General features: G+C 45.8%; 1 protein-coding gene across 1 annotated transcript in view; it reads right to left on the reverse strand.

Annotated features, from left to right (window-relative positions):
- LOC137300749 (ADAMTS-like protein 2) overlaps positions 1-20,511 on the reverse strand; it is a 115,782-nt gene that overhangs the window by 66,190 nt on the left and 29,081 nt on the right. Inside the window, 1 exon segment of the mRNA XM_067970022.1 lies at positions 10,405-10,507. Within this exon segment, the coding sequence (XP_067826123.1) occupies positions 10,405-10,507 (103 nt within the window).

Raw genomic sequence — 20,511 nt, forward strand, 5'->3', positions numbered from 1 at the left:
AAAACGCAGATGCTGTAAATCTGAATAGGTTAATACGTGTATGGGGAATCATGAGTGCAAACTTATGTCCTACAGCTCAACGGTACAGTATGATGAGATTTTCAACTTTGAGATGGTGTAATGGCAGAGTGGGACTTCCATCTGTTCCTCTGACCCCACTATAGAACCAAAGAAAAGATACAGCACAGAAGGGGGCCATTCGGCCCATCGTGTCTGCGCCGGGTCGAAGAACAACCAGGTGCCCATTCTAATCCCACCTTCCAGCACCCAGTCCGTAGCCCTGCAGCTTACAGCACTTTAGTGGCAGGTCCAGGTACTTTTTAAAAAGAGTTGAGGGTCCCTGCCTCTACCACCAATTCGTGCAGCGAATTCCCACCACCCTCTGAGTAAAAAAGTTTTTCGTCATGTCCCCTCTAATCCTTCCGCCAATCAGCTTAAATCTATGTCCTCTAGTTCTTGAACTCTCCGCTAGGGGAAACAGGAACTTCCTGTCTACTCTATCTGGGCCCCTCATAATTTTGTACACCTCAATCAAGTCTCCCATCAGCCTCCTCTGCTCCAAGGAAAACAACACCAGCCTAAACAATCTCTCCTCGTAGCTTCAATTTTCAAGCCCTGGCAACATTCTTGTAAATCTTCTCTGCACTCTCTCCAGAGCAATTACATCCTTCCTGTAATGTGGTGACCAGAACTGCACACAATACTCCAGCTGTGGCCTTACCAGTGTTTTATATAGTTCCATCATTACATCCCTGCTTTTGTCTTCTATACCTCAGCTAATAACGGAGAGCATTCCGTATGCCTTCTTCACAACCTTATCTACCTGTACTGCCACCTTCAGGGACCTGTGCACATGCACTCCAAGGTCTCTCACTTCCTCTACCCCTCTCAATATATTCCCATTTACTGCGTATTCCCATTTGCTGTTTGCTTTCCCTAAGTGCATTACCTCACACTTCTCCAGGTTGAACTCCATTTGGCACTTTTCCGCCCACTCCACCAACCCATTGATATCTTCTTGGAGTCTACAGCTATCCTCTTCACTATCAACTACACGGACAATTTTTGTGTCGTCTGCAAATTTGCCAATCATGCCCCCTCCATTCAAGTCCAAATCATTAATATATACCACAAACAGCAAGGGACCCAACACTGAGCCCTGTGGCACGCCACCGGAAATGGATTTACATTCGCAAAGACATCCATCGACTTTTACCCTTTGTTTCCTGTTACTGAGCCAATTTTGGATCCAATTCGCCACATTTCCCTGTATCCCATGGGCTTTTACCTTTCTGACCAGTCTGCCATGTGGGACCTTGTCAAATGCCTTACTAAAATCCATGTAGACAACATCCACTGCACTATCCTCATCAATCCTCCTTGTCACTTCCTCAAAGAATTCAATCAGATTTGTAAGGCATGACCTTCCCTGAACAAATCCATGCTGACTATCCCTGGTTAAACCATGCCTTTCCAAGTGACAGTTTATCCTATCTCTCAGTATTGATTCTAATAGTTTGCCCACCACCGAGGTAAGACTGACCGGCCTATAATTGTTCGGCCTTTCCCTCATACCCTTTTTAAACAATGGTACTACGCTTGCAGTCTTCCAGTCCTCCGGTACCTCCCCTGTATCTAGTGAGGATTGGAAAATGATCCTCAGAGCATCCGCTATTTCCTCCCTGGCTTCCTTCAAAAGCCTAGGAAACAATCCATCCGGCCCTGATGACTTATCAACTTTCAAGGATTCCAGTCCCTCTAGTACTTCCTCTCTCGTTATGTTTACCGTATCCAATATTTCACACCTCTCCTCTTTAACTACTACGGATCATCCCTTTCCTTTGTGAATACGAAGACAAAATATTAATTTAAAACCCTACCCACATCTTCTGCTTCTACACACAAGTTACCCTTATCATCCCTGATAGGTCCCACCTTTTCCTTAGCTATCCTCTTGTTCTTAATGTACTGATAAAACATCTTTGGGTTTTCTTTAATCTTACTAGCTAATATTTTTTCATGCCCTCTCTTTGCTTTCCTTATTTCCTTTTTTACGTCATCCCTGTACTTTCTATATTCCTCTAGGCTTTCTTCGGTATTTAGTTTTCTGTGACAGTCATAAGCTTTTTTTTCCTGCTTTATCTTGCTATAACCTGAACCCACTTTCTTTGCCCATGCAAGGCAGGCTTCTGGTGGAATTCCTGCCACAGAAATCATTGGTGGGAGTTGTTTATTGGCCACCAAACAGCAGTGGTAATGTAGGGCACGGTATAAAGCAGGAAATTAGAAGTGCATGTAACAAGGGTAATACAGTAATCATGGGGGACTGTAATCTACACATAGATTGGGCAAACCAAATTAGCACTAATACCGTGGAGGACAAATTCCTGGATTGTATACGAGATGGTTTTCTAAATCAGTATGTTGAGGAACCAACTAGGGGACAGGCTATTTTAGATCTAGTATTGTGCAATAAGAAAGGGTTAATTAATAATCTTGTTGTAAAGGAGCCCTTAGGGAAGAGTGACCATAATATGATAGAATTCTTCATTAAGTTTGAAAGTGATGTAGTTCAATCCGAAACTAGGGTCTTAAATCTAAACAAAGGAAACTACAAAGGTACGAGGCGCAAGTTGGCTGTGGTTGATTGGGGACCTACATTAAAAGGTATGACGGTAGACAGGCAATGTCTGGCATTTAAAGAATTAATACATAATTTGCAACAAATATATATTCCTTTAAGGCACAAAAACCCAACAGGAAAAGTGGTCCAATCGTGGCTAACAAGAGAAATTAAAGATAGTATTAAATCAAAGGAAGAGGCATATAAAGTTGCCAGAAAAAGCAGTAAACCTGAGGATTGGGAGCATTTTAGAATTCAGCAAAGGAGGACCAAGAAATTGATAAAGAGGGAAAATAGAATGAGAGTAAACTAGTGAGAAACATAAAAACGGACTGTAAAAGCTTCTATAGGTCTGTAAAAAGGAAAAGACTGGTGAAGGCAGTGACGGGAGAATTTATAATGGGGAATAAGGAAATGGCAGAGAAATTAAACAAATACTTTGGGCTCAATTTTCGCACCCCCGAGCGGGTGCGTTCGTGGCAGGGGTGCTCCGAAAATCGGGAATTCCCGGGGCGGGTCTGGAGCCCAGCTCCAACCCGCCCACTTCCGGGTTCCCCAGTGACGCGCTGACATGCGCGCACAGCCCCCGCATGTGGGACTCCCGCCGGCAATTAAAGCCGGCGGGATGCCACTTAAAGTAATTAATCAGGTACTTCAGGTCATTTACAGACCTGATTGATCTGATATTTTAGGAGGGGTGGGATTTTCAAATCAACTTGGACTGTTTCCCGTACTGGGGGAAACACTCCCAGTTCAAATGGACGTGTTGCAGCCATCAGCCTGTGGCAGCTGCAAAGGTCCATTTGACAGGTTTGGGGTGGGGGGGTGGGGGAGACCCTCACTCATTGCAGGAGGCCACTCTGTCACTTTGGACAAAGTTTGGCCTCCACCACCCTCCTCCGAACAATAAAATTCATAAACTTGCACACTTATCCCGGTGTCCAGACACATGTACCTACCTTGCGGACCCCCTCAAATGTACATCTTCCGGATGGGGGCTGCCGTAGCTGCAGTCATGACCTCCTCAGAGGACGAACAGCATCACCAGCCTCGCCGGCCACACTGTCCACCTTTGACACGTGGAGCCCCACAACACAGTGCTGTGACACATCCACCTGCACTGCAGGAGGGAGGGCAACGGCAGAGAGATGCATTGCAGAAGGCACTACCCTCGCCACAGGGTCCACAGACCGAGGATTGGCTTCCTGGACCTCTCTGAGCAGCAGTGCACACGGAGGCTCAGAGTCACTCGACATGTAGTCGTGGACATCTGCAGCCTCCTTCATGCCAGCTCCCGGCTGGCCCGAGCACCATCTTCTTACCTGTCGCTGTCAAAGTCACCACTGCCCTCAACAACTTCCCCTCCGCATCCTTCCAGGGTGCCACCGGGGACATCGCCGACGTCTATCAGTTGTCTGCACAAAAGAGCCCTGCAAGTACACCTACACTCACTCTGCAGTGACACAATGGGTGGCATCAGTTGCGGGTCTTCATAGTGATCCTCAGGAAAGGGCATTATTGCACAAACCAGACAAGATTCGCAAAGACATGGTAGTCGTGTTAACAATATAATATGTAATGTGAGTTGATCAGAAATTAAATATAAGTAAAAACCATGACAAACCCTCAAACACCCTTGTGGATCCCCTTCATGCTCACGACACGTTTGCCTTACGCTTCCTACTGCACATATGTGATGCATGCCCTGTAGCTGCAGCACAGATCGTGGCAGGTTGGGTGAGGCTGACCGTGAAAGAGATGCATGAGAGGGTGAGTATGAGATAGAGCCATGAGATTGTACCAGGATTGGGTGAGTGGTAGTGGTGGGATGAGTACTGGCGAGGTGAGTAAGTGCAGGTAAGATGAGGATGAGCTTTGAGTGGGTGTGAGGAGTGATGTGATAGAGTAGTGTTGGCAGTGCAGAAGGAGATGTGGGGTAGGGGCGGTGATGTGGCAGACGGAGTGCAGGGGAATGAGTAAGTGTACTCACTTTGGCTGACCTACTTAGGTCATTGAAGCGCCTCCTGCACTCTATGCAGGTGCGCGATGTTGGTGGTGCAGGTGACCTCCTCTGCCACCCCCTCCTCCTCACCCCATCCAATGATACCTGGAGTGAGGCATCATTAAACCTGGGAGCAGCCTTCCCCCTGGGCTGCTCCATGCTTTAATTTTGCCTATTTTCTGCAGCATCAGTCAGTGAAGGACTGCCCCTTTCAATAGGGCTCCTCCAGCTGACAGCCTATGCTGCGCATGCGCAGTCCGCCCGCCGCGCAGCTTTCCAGCGCGAAACCCAGAAGCAAAGGTAAGTACCTTCAATCAAGCTGCAATCGCGTGCGGAGCACCCCGATTTTGACCCCCCGCCCTCCTAATATCGGGCTCTTTGTGTCTGTCTTCACGGAAGAAGACACAAAAAACCTCCCAGAAATATTAGAGAACCAAGGGTCTGATGAGAATGAGGAACTGAAAGAAATTAGTAGTAGTAAAAAAATAGTACTAGAGAAATTAATGGGATTGCAAGCCGATAAATCCCAAGGACCTGATGATCCCAGGGCTTTGAAAGAGGTGGATATAGAGATAGTGGATGTATTGGTTGTCATCTTCCAAAACTCTATAGATTCTGGAACAGTTCCTGCAGATTGGAGGGTAGTAAATGTAACCCCTTTATTTAAGAAAGGAAGGAGAGAGAAAACAGGGAACTACAGACCTGTTAGCCTGACATCAGTAGAAGGGAAAATGCTAGAATCTATTATAAAGGATGTGATAACAGGACACTTAGAAATTAATAATAGGATTTGGCAGAGTCAACATGGATTTATGAAAGGGAAATCATGTTTGACAAACCTATTGGAGTTCTTTGAGGATATAACTAGTAGAATAGATAAGGGGGAACCAGTGGATGTGGTGTATTTGGATTTTCAGAAGGCTTTCGATAAGGTCCCACAGGAGATTGGTGAACAAAGTTAGAGCACATGGAATTTGAGGGTAATATACTGGCATGGATTGAGAATTGGTTAACAGACAGAAAACAGAGAGTAGGAATAAACGGGTCTGTTTCAGGTTGACAGACTGTGACTAGTGGGGTACCGCAGGGATTGGTGCTTGGGCCCCAGCTATTCACAATATATATCAATGATTTGGATGAGGGGAGCAAATGTAATATTTCCAAGTTTGCTGATGACACAAAACTAGGTGGGAATGTGAGTTGTGAGGAGGATGCAAAGAGGCTTCAAGGGGATATAGACAGGCTAAGTGAGTGGGCAAGAACATGGCAGATGGAATATAATGTGGAAAAATGTGAAGTTATCCACTTTGGTAGGAAAAACAGAAATGCAGAGTATTTTTTAAATGGTGAGAGATTGGGAAATGTTGATGTTCAAAGGGACCTGGGTGAGTCACTGAAAGCTAACATGCAGGAGCAGCAAGCAATTAGGAAGGCAAATGGTATGTTGGCCTTTATTACAAGAGGATTTGAGTACAGGAGTAAAGATGTCTTACTGCAGTTATACAGGGTCTTGGTGAGACCGCACCTGGAGTATTGTGTACAATTTTGGTCTCCTTACCTAAGAAAGGATATACTTTCCATAGAGGGAGTGCAACGAAGGTTCACTACACTGATTCCTGGGATGGCGGGATTGTCGTATGAGGAGAGATTGAGTAGACTAGGCCTGTATTCTCTAGAGTTTAGAGGAATGAGAGGTGATCTGATTGAAACATACAAAATTCTTACAGGGCTCAACCGGGTAGATGCAAGGAGAATGTTTCCCCTGGCTGGGGAGTCTAGAACCAGGGGTTACAGTCTCAGAATAAGGGGTCGGCCATTTAGGATTGGGATGAGGAGAAATTTCTTCACTTAGAGGGTGGTGAATCTTTGGAATTCTTTACCCCAGAGGGCTGTGGAGGCTCAGTCATTGAGTACATTCAAAATAGAGATCGACAGATTTCTAGATATTAAAGGCATCAAGGAATATGGGGATATTGCAGGAAAATGGCGTTGGGGTAGAAGATCAGCCATGATCTTGTTGAATGGCGGAGCAGGCTCGAGGGGCCGTATGGTCTACTCCTGCTCCTATTTCTTAAGTTCTTCTGTTCCAAGAGGGAGCACTCCAATACATGTCATTGAAATCAGGGGCCATTTACTCCACCTCAGAGAGGGAAATGCTGCCCAAGAACTCCGGAATTGGTGACATATTGTGCTGTAGAGCTGTGGAACATAAATTTCCACTCATGATTTCCCACTGGCCAGTTCACACATCAACAATGCAGCGGTTCAAGAATGCGGCTCACCACCACCTTCTCAAGGGAAATTAGGGATGAGCAACAAATGCTGCCCTCGCCAGCAACGCCCACATCCCATGAATGAATTTTTTAAAAATGCTGTTATGGACAGTTGCTAAGTGGAGACAAGACGCTGTCCCCAACTGGGAGGAAGAAAAACTTAGATGATACATCACACCAGAACTAATGTAAGAGCAGCACAAGCAGAGATCGGGGAGCAAATGGTGGTGAACAATTAAACAACTAACAGGAGGAAGAGGGTCTGCAAACATCCCCATCCTCAATGATGGCAGAGTCCAGCACTTGAGTGCAAAAGACAAGGCTGAAGCGTTTGTAACCATCTTCAGCCAGAAGTGCCGAGTGGACAATCCATCTCGGCCTCCTCCCGATATCCCCACCATCACAGAAGCCAGTCTTCAACCAATTCGATTCACTCCACGTGATATCAAGAAGCGGCTGAGTGCACTGGATACAGCAAAGGCTATGGGCCCCGACAACATCCCGGCTGCAGTGCTGAAGACTTGTGCTCCAGAACTAGCTGCGCCTCTAGCCAAGCTGTTCCAGTACAGCTACAACACCGGCATCTACCCGACAATGAGGAAAATTGCCGAGCTATGTCCTGTCCACAAAAAGCAGGACAAATCCAATCCGGCCAATTATCGCCCCTTCAGTCTACTCTCAATCAGCAGCAAAGTGATGGAAGGTGTCGTCGACAGTGCTATCAAGTGGCACTTACTCACCAATAACCTGATCACCGATGCTCAGTTTGGGTTCCGCCAGGACCACTCGGCTCCAGACCTCATTTCAGCCTTGGTCCAAACATGGACAAAAGAGTTGAATTCCAGAGGTGAGGTGAGAGTGACTGCCCTTGACATCACGGCAGCATTTGACCGAGTGTGGCACCAAGGAGCCCTAGTAAAATTGAAGTCAATGGGAATCAGGGGGAAAACTCTCCAGTGGCTGGAGTCATACCTTGCACAAAGGAAGATGGTAGTGGTTGTTGGAGGCCAATCATCTCAGCCCCAGGGCATTGCTGCAGGAGTTCCTCAGGGCAGTGTCCTGGGCCCAACCATCTTCAGCTGCTTCATCAATGATCTTCCATCCATAATATGGTCAGAAATGGGGATGTTCGCTGATGATTGCACAGTGTTCAGTTCCATTCGCAACCCCTCAAATAATGAAGCAGTCCATGCCCGCATGCAGCAAGACCTGGCAACATCCAGGCTTGGGCTGATAAGTGACAAGTAACATTCGCGCCAGATAAGTGCCAGGCAATGACCATCTCCAATAAGAGAGAGTCTAACTACCTCCCCTTGACATTCAATGGCATTACCATCGCCGAATCCCCCACCATCAACATCCTGGGGGTCACCATTGACCAGAAAGTTAAATGGGCCAGCCATATAAATACTGTGACTACAAGAGCAGGTCAGAGGCTGGGTATTCTGCGGCAAGTGACTCACCTCCTGACTCCCCAAAGCCTTTCCACCATCGACAAGGCACAAGTCAGGAGTGTGATGGAATACTCTCCACTTGCCTGGATGAGTGCGGCTCCAACAACACTCAAGAAGCTCGACACCATTCAGGACAAAGCAGCCCGCTTGATTGGCACCCCATCCACCACCCTAAACATTCACTCCCTTCACCACCGGCACACTGTGCCTGCAGTGTGTACCATCCACAGGATGCACTGCAGCAACTCGCCAAGGCTTCTTTGACAGCACCTCCCAAACCCGTGACCTCTACCACCTAGAAGGACAAGAGCAGCAGGTACATGGGAACAACACCACCTGCACGTTCCCCTCCAAGTCACACACCATCCCGACTTGGAAATATATCGCCATTTCTTCATCGTCGCTGGGTCAAAATCCTTGAACTTCCTACCTAACTTTTATTGCTAGGGGGATAGAATATAAAAACAGGGAGGTATTGCTGCAGTTATATAAGGTATTGGTGAGACCGCACCTGGAATACTGCATACAGTTTTGGTGTCCATACTGTTGTGGGAAAAAATCACCACTCGGAGTCAGACTTAAAGATTCAACATGCAGTTTATTGGACAAAGCTTTGGGAGAAGGCTGGGCATTCCGCAACACCGCAGCTCCCTTCTCAACTTAAAATGGTTGTCATGCTTTTTATACCTTTGAAATACGCCTTTAATTAAGGTTAGTCTAATCTACACAAAGCGCATTTCAATGTGGTTTTAGGGTAAATACCACTGTTATGTACCCATTAGTCACTTCATCGTTGCCCTTAATTCAACAGTCCAAAATCCACGCTAACAATACTTAAGAAAAGACATACTTGCTCTCGAGGCAGTACAAAGAAGGTTCACTCGGTTAATCCCGGGGATGAGGGGGCGGACGTATGAGGAGAGGTTGAGTAGATTGGGACTCTACTCATTGGAGTTCAGAAGAATGAGAGGCGATCTTATTGAAACATATAAGATTGTGAAGGGGCTTGATCGGGTGGATGCGGTAAGGATGTTCCCAAGGATGGGTGAAACTAGAACGAGGGGGCATAATCTTAGAATAAGGGGCTGCTCTTTCAAAACTGAGATGAGGAGAAACTTCTTCACTCAGAGGGTAGTAGGTCTGTGGAATTTGCTGCCCCAGGAAGCTGTGGAAGCTACATCATTAAATAAATTTAAAACAGAAATAGACAGTTTCCTAGAAGTAAAGGGAATTAGGGGTTACGGGGAGCGGGCAGGAAATTGGACATGAATTTAGATTTGAGGTTAGGATCAGATCAGCCATGATCTTATTGAATGGCGGAGCAGGCTCGAGGGGCCAATTGGCCTACTCCTGCTCCTATTTCTTATGTTCTTATGTTCTAACAGCACTGTGGGAGAACCTTCACCACACGGACTGCAGCGGTTCAAGAAAGCGGCTCACCACCACCTTCTCAAGGGCAATTAGGGATGGGCAATAAATGCCGGCCTCACCAGCGACGCCCACATCCCATGAACGAATTTTTTAAAAAATCACTTGCTACCACCCAGGGCAGGGAAAAGGTGCACATTTAACAGGTGTGTGTACGCGTGCACACATATTAACACATTCAGATTTCCAGCATTTGCAGTTTTTCCATTAGATTTGTTGCATATTCCTAGTAAGCAACAGAGATTTGAGTTCAGATTAGAAGAAGTACAATCAGTGTTGTTACAAATGTTAGCAGAATGCGAGTAAGCAGAAGCGAAACTTGCTAACTGGCCCCCTCCCGGCATGTAAAGCATTATTCTCCCACCACACGACGCAGAGGAAAGGCTGATTTTGCATCAACACACTTTTAGTTTGTAAAGTTTCAAAAAATGTTAATAATCTCATTCTAAATAACACAGGAATAAATTAATCTGACACTAACAAATTGAAAGATACGGTGAATTTAAGTCCTTTCAGTGCAAATGACTCATGCCTGAACCCAGAATGCAGGCACACTCCTGTTCATTACTGTTTAAACAATGTGCATGATCGAACGGTTACACTGCAAGATTCATCTCTCCTCACCTGGATATAATGGTTTCCACTTGTAAGTCCTTCCATTATAAACACGGGAGTTAAAGGATGAACACTGCTCATCACGGAAGCTCCTCCCGTTAGCTGGGCACTCCTGCACCAGATAATAAAGATACATTGAATTGTAAGTTGCTGTGTCTAAGTTGGCTGCCACATTTGCCTAAATAATAGTGATTACACTTCAAAAGTAATTCATTAGCTGTGAAGCACTTTGGGACATCCTAAGGTGTGAAAGGTACTATTAAATGTAAGCTCTTTCTTTCTTTAACTGGTGGCACATGGACTCAGCATTTTACAGAATGGACATTGCTGTACATGATGGGAGTAATTAGTCTCAATTGTGCGGTGCAAGTTGAGATAACAGTCTGGATAGTGCTGTGCAAGTTAACAGTATTGTATGCATCAGGAATCATAGAATCATAGAATGGTTACAGCACAGGAGGAGGCCATTCGGCCCATTGAGCCTGTGCCGGCTCTCTGCAAGAGCAATCCAGCTCGTCCCACTCCCCAGCCCTTTCCCCATAGCCCTGCAAATTTTTTTCCCTTCAAATACTTATCCAATTCCCTTTTGAAAGCCATGATTGAGTCTGCCTCCACCACACCCTCGGGCAGTGCATCCCAGATCATAACCACTCGCTGTATAAAAAAGTTTTTCCTTATGTCGCCCTTCGTTCTTTTGCCAATCACCTTAAACCTATGTCCTCTGGTTCTTGACCCTTCAATGGGAAAAGTTTCTCTCCATCTAGACCCTTCATGATTTTGAAAACTTCTATCAAATCTCCTCTCAACCTTCACTGCTCTATGGTTATTTATATGGACCTCCATAAGGCATTTGATAAAGTCCCACGTAAGAGACTGTTAGCTAAGATAGAAGCCCATGGAATCGAGGGAATAGTACGGACTTGGTTAGGAAGTTGGCTGAGCGAAAGGCGACAGAGAGTAGGGATAATGGGAAGGTACTCACATTGGCAGGATGTGACTAGTGGAGTACCCCAGGGATCTGTCTTGGAGCCTCAATTATTCATAATATTTATTAACGACTTAGATGAAGGCATAGAAAGTCTCATATCTAAGTTTGCCGATGACACAAAGATTGGTGGCATTGTAAGCAGTGTAGATGAAAACATAAAATTACAAAGGGATATTGATAGATTAGGTGAATGGGCAAAACTGTGGCAAATGTGAGGTCATCCACTTTGGATCAAAAAAGGATAGAACAGGGTACTTTCTAAATGGTAAAAAGTTAAAAACAGTGGCTGTCCAAAGGGACTTAGGGGGTTCAGGTACATAGATCATTGAAGTGTCATGAACAGGTGCAGAAAATAATCAAGAAGGCTAATGGAATGCTGGCCTTTATATCTGGAGGACTAGAGTACAAGGGGGCTGAAGTTATGCTGCAGCTATACAAAACCCTGGTTAGACCACACCTGGAGTACTGTGAGTAGTTCTGGGCACCGCACCTTCGGAAGGACATATTGGCCTTGGAGGGAGTGCAGCGTAGGTTTACTAGAATGATACCCGGACTTCAAGGGTTAAGTTACGAGGAGAGATTACACAAATTGAGGTTTTATTCTCTAGAGTTTAGAAGGTTAAGGGGTAATCTGATCGAAGTTTATAAGATATTAAGGGGAACAGATAGGGTGGATAGAGAGAAACTATTTCCGCTGGTTGGGGATTCTAGGAGTAGGAGGCACAGTCTAAAAATTAGAGCCAGACCTTTCAGGAGTGAGATTAGAGGCTCGAATTTCGCTACCCCGAGCGGGTGCGTTCGTGGCCGGGGGGGGGGGCTGTGAAAATCGGGTATTCCCAGGGCGGGTCTGGAGCCCGGCTCCAACCTGCCCACTTCCGGGTTCCCCAGTGACGCGCTGACATGCGCGCGCAGCCCCTGCAAGTGGGACTCCCGCCGGCTTTTGCCACTTAAGGTAATTATTTAGGTACTTCAGGTCATTTACAGACCTGATTAACATGATATTTTAGGAGGGGTGGGATTTTCCAAACAACTGGGACTGTTTCCTGTACTGGGGGAAACACCCCCAGTTGAATTGGACGTGTTGCAGCCATCAGCCTGTGGCAGCTGCAAAGGTCCATTTGACAGGTGGTGGGGGGAGACCCTCACTCATTGCAGGAGGCCATATTGTCACTTTGGACAAAGTTTGGCCTCCACCATCCTCCTCCTAACAATAAAATTCACAAACTTGCACACTTACCCCGGTGTCCAGACACATGTACCTACCTTGCGGACCCCCTCAAATGTACATCTTCCGGATGGGGGCCGCCGTAGCTGCAGTCATGACCTCCTCGGAGGACGAACAGCATCACCAGCCACACCGTCCACCTCTGACACGTGGAGCCCCACAACACAGTGCTGTGACACATCCACCCGCACATCAGGAGGGAGGACAACCGCAGAGAGAGATGCGTCGCAGAAGGCACTAACCTCGCCATAGGGTCTACAGACCGAGGCTCAGCTTCCTGGACCTCTCTGAGCAGCACTGCACACGGAGGCTCAGAGTCACTCGACATGTAGTCGTGGACATCTGCAGCTTCCTTCATGCCGAGCTGCTCCCGGCTGGCCCGAGCACCATCTTCTTACCTGTCGCTGTCAAAGTCACCACTGCCCTCAACAACTTCTCCTCTGCATCCTTCCAGGGTGCCATCGGGGGCATCACCAACGTCTCTCAGTCGTCTGCACAAAAGAGCCCTGCAAATACACCTACACCCACTCTGCAGTGACACAATGGGTGGCATCAGGTGTGGGTCTTCATTGTGATCCTCAGGAAAGGGCATCAATGCACAAACCAGACAAGATTCGCGAAGACGTGGCAGTAGTGGTGACAATATAATATGTAATGTGAGTTGATCAGAAATTAAATATAAGTAAAAACCATGACAAACCCTCAAACACCCTTGTGCATCTCCTTCATGCTCATGACACGTTTGCCTTACGCTGCCTACTGCACATATGTGATGCATGCCCTGTGGCTGCAGCACAGGTAGTGGCAGGTTGAGTGAGGCTGACCGTGAAAGAGATGCATGAGAGCGTGAGTATGAGATAGAGCCATGAGATTGTATGAGGATTGGGTTGAGCGGTAGTGGAGGGATGAGTACTGGCGAGGTGAGTAAGTGCAGGTAAGATGAGGATGAGCTTTGAGTAGGTGTGAGGAGTGATGTGATAGAGTAGTGTTGGCTGTGCAGAAGGAGATGTGGGGTAGGGGCGGTGATGTGGCAGACGGAGTGTAGCGGAATGAGTAAGTGTACTCACTTCGGCTGACCTACTTAGATCATTGAAGCGCCTCCTGCACTGTATGCAGGTGGGCGATATGTTGGTGGTGCAGGTGACCTCCTCTGCCACCTCGAGCCAGGCCTTCTTGGTGGCAGAGGCAGGCCGCTTCCTCCCGCCCGCCGGGGGGGATGATCTCTGGGAGCAGCCTTCCCCCTGGGCAGCTCCATGCTGTAATTTTGCCTATTTTCTGCAGCATCAGTCAGTGGAGGACTGCCCCTTTCAATAGGGCTCCTCCAGCTGACAGCCTATGCTGCGCATGCGCAGTCCGCCCGCTGCGCAGCTTTCCAGCGCAAAACCCGGAAGCAAAGGTAAGTACCTTCAATCAAGCTGCAATTGCGTGCGGAGCACCCCAATTTCACTGGGCGCGTTACCCACGCGCCCAGTCGACCCCCCGCCCTCCTAATATCGGGCCCTAGAAAACACTTCTTCACGCAAAGGGTGGTAGAAGTTTGGAAATGTCTTCCGCAAACAGCAATTGATACTAGCTCAATTGCTAATTTTAAATCTGAGATAGATAGCTTTTTGCCAACCAAAGGTATTAAGGGACATGGAGTTAGATCACAGATCAGCCATGATCTTATCAAATGGCGGAGCGGGCTCGGGGGGCTGAATGGCCTACTCCTTTTCCTACGTTCCTAAGGAGAACAACCCCAGCTTCTCCAGTCTATCCACGTAACTGAAGCCCTTTATCTCTCGAACCGTCCGAATAAATCTTTTCTGCACCCTCTCTCAGGCCTTCACATCCTTCCTAAAGTGCGGTGCCCAGAATTGGACACAATTCTCCAGTTGTGGCCGAACCAGTGTTTTATAAAGGTTCATCATAACTTGCTTGCTTTTATACTCGACACCTCTATTTATTAAGCCAAGGATGCCGGAGATAGGAGAATCTGTTTCAACCACAATGTCTATTCCTTTCAGCTGCTCACACTTCTCAGGAGTTGACCACAGAATCTAGGCTGACACTTCAGTGCATTACTGTGGGAGTGCTGCACTGTCGGAGGTGTCCTCTTTTGGATGAGACATTAAACTGAGGACCTGGCTGCCCTCTCAGGTGGATGTAAAAGATCCCATGGCACTATTTGAAGAAGAGTAGGAGAGTTTGGGAGGAGATTGTGGGGTGAAGCTAACAGCAGTGTTTCTGTGGGAAGACAGTGAGGAGAAACAGGAGCAGCACTTTGAGGTGGAAAGAGATGGAGAAAGCTGAGAGCAGAATGTTCGTTGAAACATAGAAACATTCAAAATAGGAGCAGGATCATGGCTGATCCTCTATCTCAATACCATATTCCCACTCTCTCCCCATACCCCTTGATGTCTTTGGTGTCTAGAAATCTATCTAGCTCCATCTTAAATATATTCAGTGACTTGGCCTCCACAGCCTTCTGTGGTAGAGAATTCCGCAGGTTCACCACCCTCTGAATGAAGAAATTTCTCCTCATCTCAGTCATAAATGTCCTACTCCGTATCCTGAGACTGTGACCCCTCGTTCTGGACCCCCCAGCCAGGGGAAACATCCTCCCTGTATCCAGTCTGTCTAGCCCTGTCAGAATTTTATATGTTTCAATGAGATCCCCTCTCATTCTTCTAAACTCGTGTGAATACAGGCCAAGTTGACCCAATCTCTCCTCATACGACAGTCCTGCCATCTCAGGAATCAGTCTGGTGAACCTTCACTGCACTCCCTCTATGGCAAGTATATCCTTTCTTAGGTAAGGAGACCAAAACTACACACAATACTCCAGGTGTGGTCTCACAAAGGCCCTGTATAACTGCAGTAAGACATCCTTGCTCCTATACTCAAATCCTCTTGCAATGAAGGCCAACATTTATTACACAAATTGGGGTTGTATTCTCCAGAGTTTCGAAGGTTAAGGGGTGATCTGATCGAAGTTTATAAGATATTAAGGGGAACGGATAGGGTGGATAGAGAGAAACTACTTCTGCTGGCTGGGGATTTTAGGAGTAGGGGGCACAGTCAAAAATTAGAGCCAATCGGCAAACTTAGATATGAGACTTTCTATGCCTTCATCTAAGTCGTTAATAAATATTGTGAATAATTGAGGCCTCAAGACAGATCCCTGCGGGACTCCACTAGTCACGTCCTGCCAATGTGAGTACCTTCCCATTATCCCTACTCTCTGTCGCCTTTCGCTCAGCCAACTTCCTAACCAAGTCCGCACTTTTCTCTCGATTCCATGGGCTTCTATCTTAGCTAACAGTCTCTTACGTGGGACTTTGTCAAATGCCTTCTGGAAGTCCATATAAATAACATCCATTGATATTCCCCTGGCCACTACTTTAGTCACCTTTTCAAAAAATTCAATTGGGTTTGTCAGGCACGACCTACCTTTCACAAATCCATGCTGGCTCTCACTGATTAACTGAAAATTTGAGGTGTTCAGTCACCCTACCCTTAATTATAGACTCCAGCAATTTCCCCACAACAGATGTTAGGCTAACTGCTCTATAATTCCCTGGTTTCCCTCTCCTTTCTTAAAAAGCGGAGTGACATGTGCAATTTTCCAATCTCGAGGGACGGTTCCTGAATCTAGAGAACTTTGAAAGATTATAGTTAGGGCATCTGCAATGTGCTCACCTACTTCCTTTAAAACCCTGGGATGGAAACCATCTGGTCCTGGGGATTTGTCACTCTTCAGTGCTATTATTTTCTTCATTACTGTTGCTGTACTCATGTTAATTTGATTGAGTCCCTGTCCCTGATTCAATATTAGTTTTCTTGGGATTTCCGGCATGCTATCCTCTTTTTCTACAGTAAATACTGACGCAAAGTAATTGTTCAACATGTCTGCCATTTCCCCATTGTCAATGACAATATCCGCACTTTTAGTTTTTAAGGGGCCAACACTGCTCCTGACCACCCTCTTTTTCCTAATATAACTATAGAAGTTCTTCGTATTGGTTTTGATATCCCTTGCAAGTTTCTTTTCATACTCTCTTTTTGTAGCTCTTACTATCTGTTTTGTGACCCTTTGTTGATCTTTGTATCTTTCCCATTCGCCAGGATCTGTGCCATTTTTTGCCTTTTTGTATGCCCTTTCCTTATGTCTTATACTGTCCCTTACCTCTTTAGTTGTCCATGGCTGTTTTTTATGGCAAGTAGAGTTCTTGCCCCTCAGGGGTATAAACCGGTTCTGTATCACGTTAAATGTTTCTTTAAACATTTCCCACTATCATCAGTCGTTTTACCCATTAACAGATTTGCCCAGTTTACTGTGGACAGTCTCTGTCGCATCCCATTGAAGTCGGCCTGACCCAAGTCTAGAATCTTAGCATCTGATTCACTTTTCTCCCTTTCAAACACTACCTTGAACTCAATCATGTTATGATCGCTATTGGGTAGATGTTCACGCACAGTTAAGCTGTTAACTAAATCTGGTTCATTACTCATTACTAAATCTAGTATGGCTTGCCCCCTTGTTGCCTCTAGGACACACTGCTGTAGAAAACTATCCCGGACACACTCAAGAAATTCACTACCTTTCTGACAGTTGCTAGTCTGCATTTCCCAATCTATGTGAAGGTTAAAGTCCCCCATTAAAACCACCATGCCTTTGTTACACACTTGTCTAATCTCTGCATTTATACAATCTAGCACTTCAGAGCTGCTGCCAGGGCTCCTATACGCAACTCCCACTATAGTCTGAGATCCTTTCCTATTTCTCAATTCAACCCATAAGGTTTCTGTTGGCTGCTTACCCCTCGTTATATCCCCCTTTATCATTGAAGTGATTTCATCTCTAATCACTAAGGCTACTCCTTCCCCTCTTCCATTTTCCCCATCTCTCCTGTAGACCTTATAACCTGGTATATTTAGTTCCCAATCCTGACCAAACTGTAGCCATGTCTCAGTAATAGCTATCATGTCATACCCTCCAATTTGAATTTGTGCCTGTAGTTCATTTAATCCAGTTGATATTTTCTAAATGTCCTGTTATCACATCTTTTACAATAAACTCCAGCATTTTCCCGACTGCTGATGTTAGGCTAACCGGTCTGTCGTTCCGTGTTTTCTCTCTCCCTCCTTTTTTAAATAGTGGGGTTACATTTGCCACCCTCCAATCTGCAGGAACTGTTCCATAATCTAAAGAATTTTAGAAGATGACAACTAATGCATCCACTATTTCCATGGCTACCTCCTTTAATACTCTGGGATGCAGATTATCAGGACCTGGGGATTTATCGGCTTTCAGTCCCATTAATTTCTCCAGTACTATTTTTTTTACTAATACTAATTTCCTTTAATTCCTCCTTCTCACTAGTCCCTTGGTTCCCTCGCATTTCTGGCAAGTTATTTGTGTCCTCTTCCGTGAAGACAGAACCAAAGTATTTGTTTAATTGCCCTGTCATTTCCTTGTTCCCCATTATAAATTCTCCCGTTTCTGACTGTAAGGGACCTACATTTGTCTTCACTAATCTTTTTCTTTTTACATACTTGGAGAAGCTTTTACAGTCCACTTTTATGTTCCTTGCAAGTTTACTCTCATACTCTATTTTTCCCCTCTTAATCAATCTCTTGGTCCTTTTTTGCTGAATTCTAAACTGCTCCCAATCCTCAGGCTTGCTACTTTTTCTGGCAACTTTATATGACTCCTCTTTGGATCTAATACTATCCTTCATTTCTTTTGTTAGCCATGGTTGGGCCACTTTTCCTTTTGTGTTTTTGCGCCAGAAGGGAATGTATAACTGTTGCAATTCATGCATTCATTCCTTAAATGTTAGCCATTGCCTGTCCACCGTCATGCCTTTTAATGAAGCTCCCAATCTATCAGAACCAACTCACTCCTCATACCTTCGTAGTTTCCTTTGTTTAGATTTAGGACCCTAGTTTCGGATTGGACTACTTCACTTTTCATCTTAATGAAGAATTCTATCATGTTATGGTCACTCTTCCCTCAGGGGGAACAGACACGGGGGAAGCTGGAAACAGCATTTGGAAGAACTGTATACAATTCTAAATTTTTTTCTTGAGTGGAACGATCTTATGGTCAATAAGACTGGGTGTGATTCCTATTTGCTATTCTGTAAAAAATTAAAATGAAATAAATCTTATTTCTCCCAATAGAATCCTGAGATCATGGAGTTTTACAGAACAGAAGGGGGCCATTCGGCCCATTGTGTCCGCGCCGGCTCGAAGAACAACCAGGTGCCCATTCTAATCTCACCTTCCAGCATCTGGTCCGTAGCCCTGCAGCTTACAGCACTTTGGGTGCAGGTCCAGGTACTTTTTAAAAAGAGTTGGGAGTCCCTGTCTCTACCACCAATTCCGCCAGCGAATTCCATACACCCACCACCCTCTGGGTAAAAAAGATTTTCCTCATGTTCCCTCTAATCCTTCCGCCAATCAGCTTAAATCTATGGCCTCTACTTCTTGAACTCTCCGCTAGGGGAAACAGGTACTTCCTGTCTACTCTATCTAGGCCCCTCAATTTTGTACACCTCAATCAAGTCTCCCCTCAGCCTCCTCTGCTCCAAGGTAAACAACCCCAGCCTATCCAATCTCTCCTCGTAGCTGAAATTTTCAAGCCCTGGCAACATTCTTGTAAATCTTCTCTGCACTCTCTCCAGAGCAATTACGTCCTTCCTGTAATGTGGTGACCAGAACTGCGCACAATACTCCAGCTGTGGCCTTACCAGCGTTTTATACAGTTCCATCATTACATCCCTGCTTTTGTATTCTATACCTCCGCTAATAACGGAGAGCATTCCGTATGCCTTCTTCACAACCTCATCTACCTGTACTGACACCTTCAGGGACCTGTACACATGCACTCCAAGGTCTCTCACTTCCTCTACCCCATCAATATATTCCCGTTTACTGTGTATTCCCTTTTACTGTTTGCTCTCCTGAAGTGCATTACCTCACACTTCTCCGGGTTGAACTCCATTTGGCACTTTTCTGCCCACTCCACCAACCCATTGATATCTTCTTGGAGTCTACAGCTATCCTCTTCACTATCAACTACACGGACAATTTTTGTGTCGTCTGCAAATTTGCCAATCATGCCCCCTACATTCAAGTCCAAATCATTAATATATACCACAAACAGCAAGGGACTCAACACTGAGCCCTGTGGCACACCACTGGAAACGGATTTCCATTCGCAAAGACATCCATCGACTTTTACCCTTTGTTTCCTGTTACTGAGCCAATTTTGGATCCAATTCGCCACATTTCCCTGTGTCCCATGGGCTTTTACCTTTCTGACCAGTCTGCCATGAGGGACCTTGTCAAATGCCTTACTAAAATCCATGTAGACAACATCCATTGCACTATCCTCATCAATCCTCCTTGTCACTTCCTCAAAGAATTCAATCAGATTTGTACGGCATGACCTTCCCTGAACAAATCCATGCTGACTATCCCTGATTAAACCATGCCTTTCCAAGTGACAGTTTATCCTATCTCTCAGTATTGATTCTAATAGTTTGCCCACCACCAAGGTAAGACTGACCGGCCTATAATTGTTCGGCCTTTCCCTCGTACCCTTTTTAAACAATGGTACTACGTTTGCAGTCTTCCAGTCCTCCGGTACCTCCCCTGTATCCAGTGAGGATTGGAAAATGATCCTCAGAGCATCCGCTATTTCCTCCCTGGCTTCCTTCAATAGCCTAAGAAACAATCCATCTGGCCCTGGTGACTTATCAGCCTTCAAGGATTCCAGTCCCTCTAGTACTTCCTCTCTCATTATGTTTACCTTATCCAATATTACACACCTCTCCTCTTTAACTACTACTTCCGGATCATCCCTTTCTTTGTGAATACGAAGACAAAATATTCATTAAAACCCTACCCACAT

Source organism: Heptranchias perlo, chromosome 31, assembly GCF_035084215.1.
Source record: "Heptranchias perlo isolate sHepPer1 chromosome 31, sHepPer1.hap1, whole genome shotgun sequence".
Taxonomy (NCBI): Eukaryota; Metazoa; Chordata; class Chondrichthyes; order Hexanchiformes; family Hexanchidae; genus Heptranchias; species Heptranchias perlo.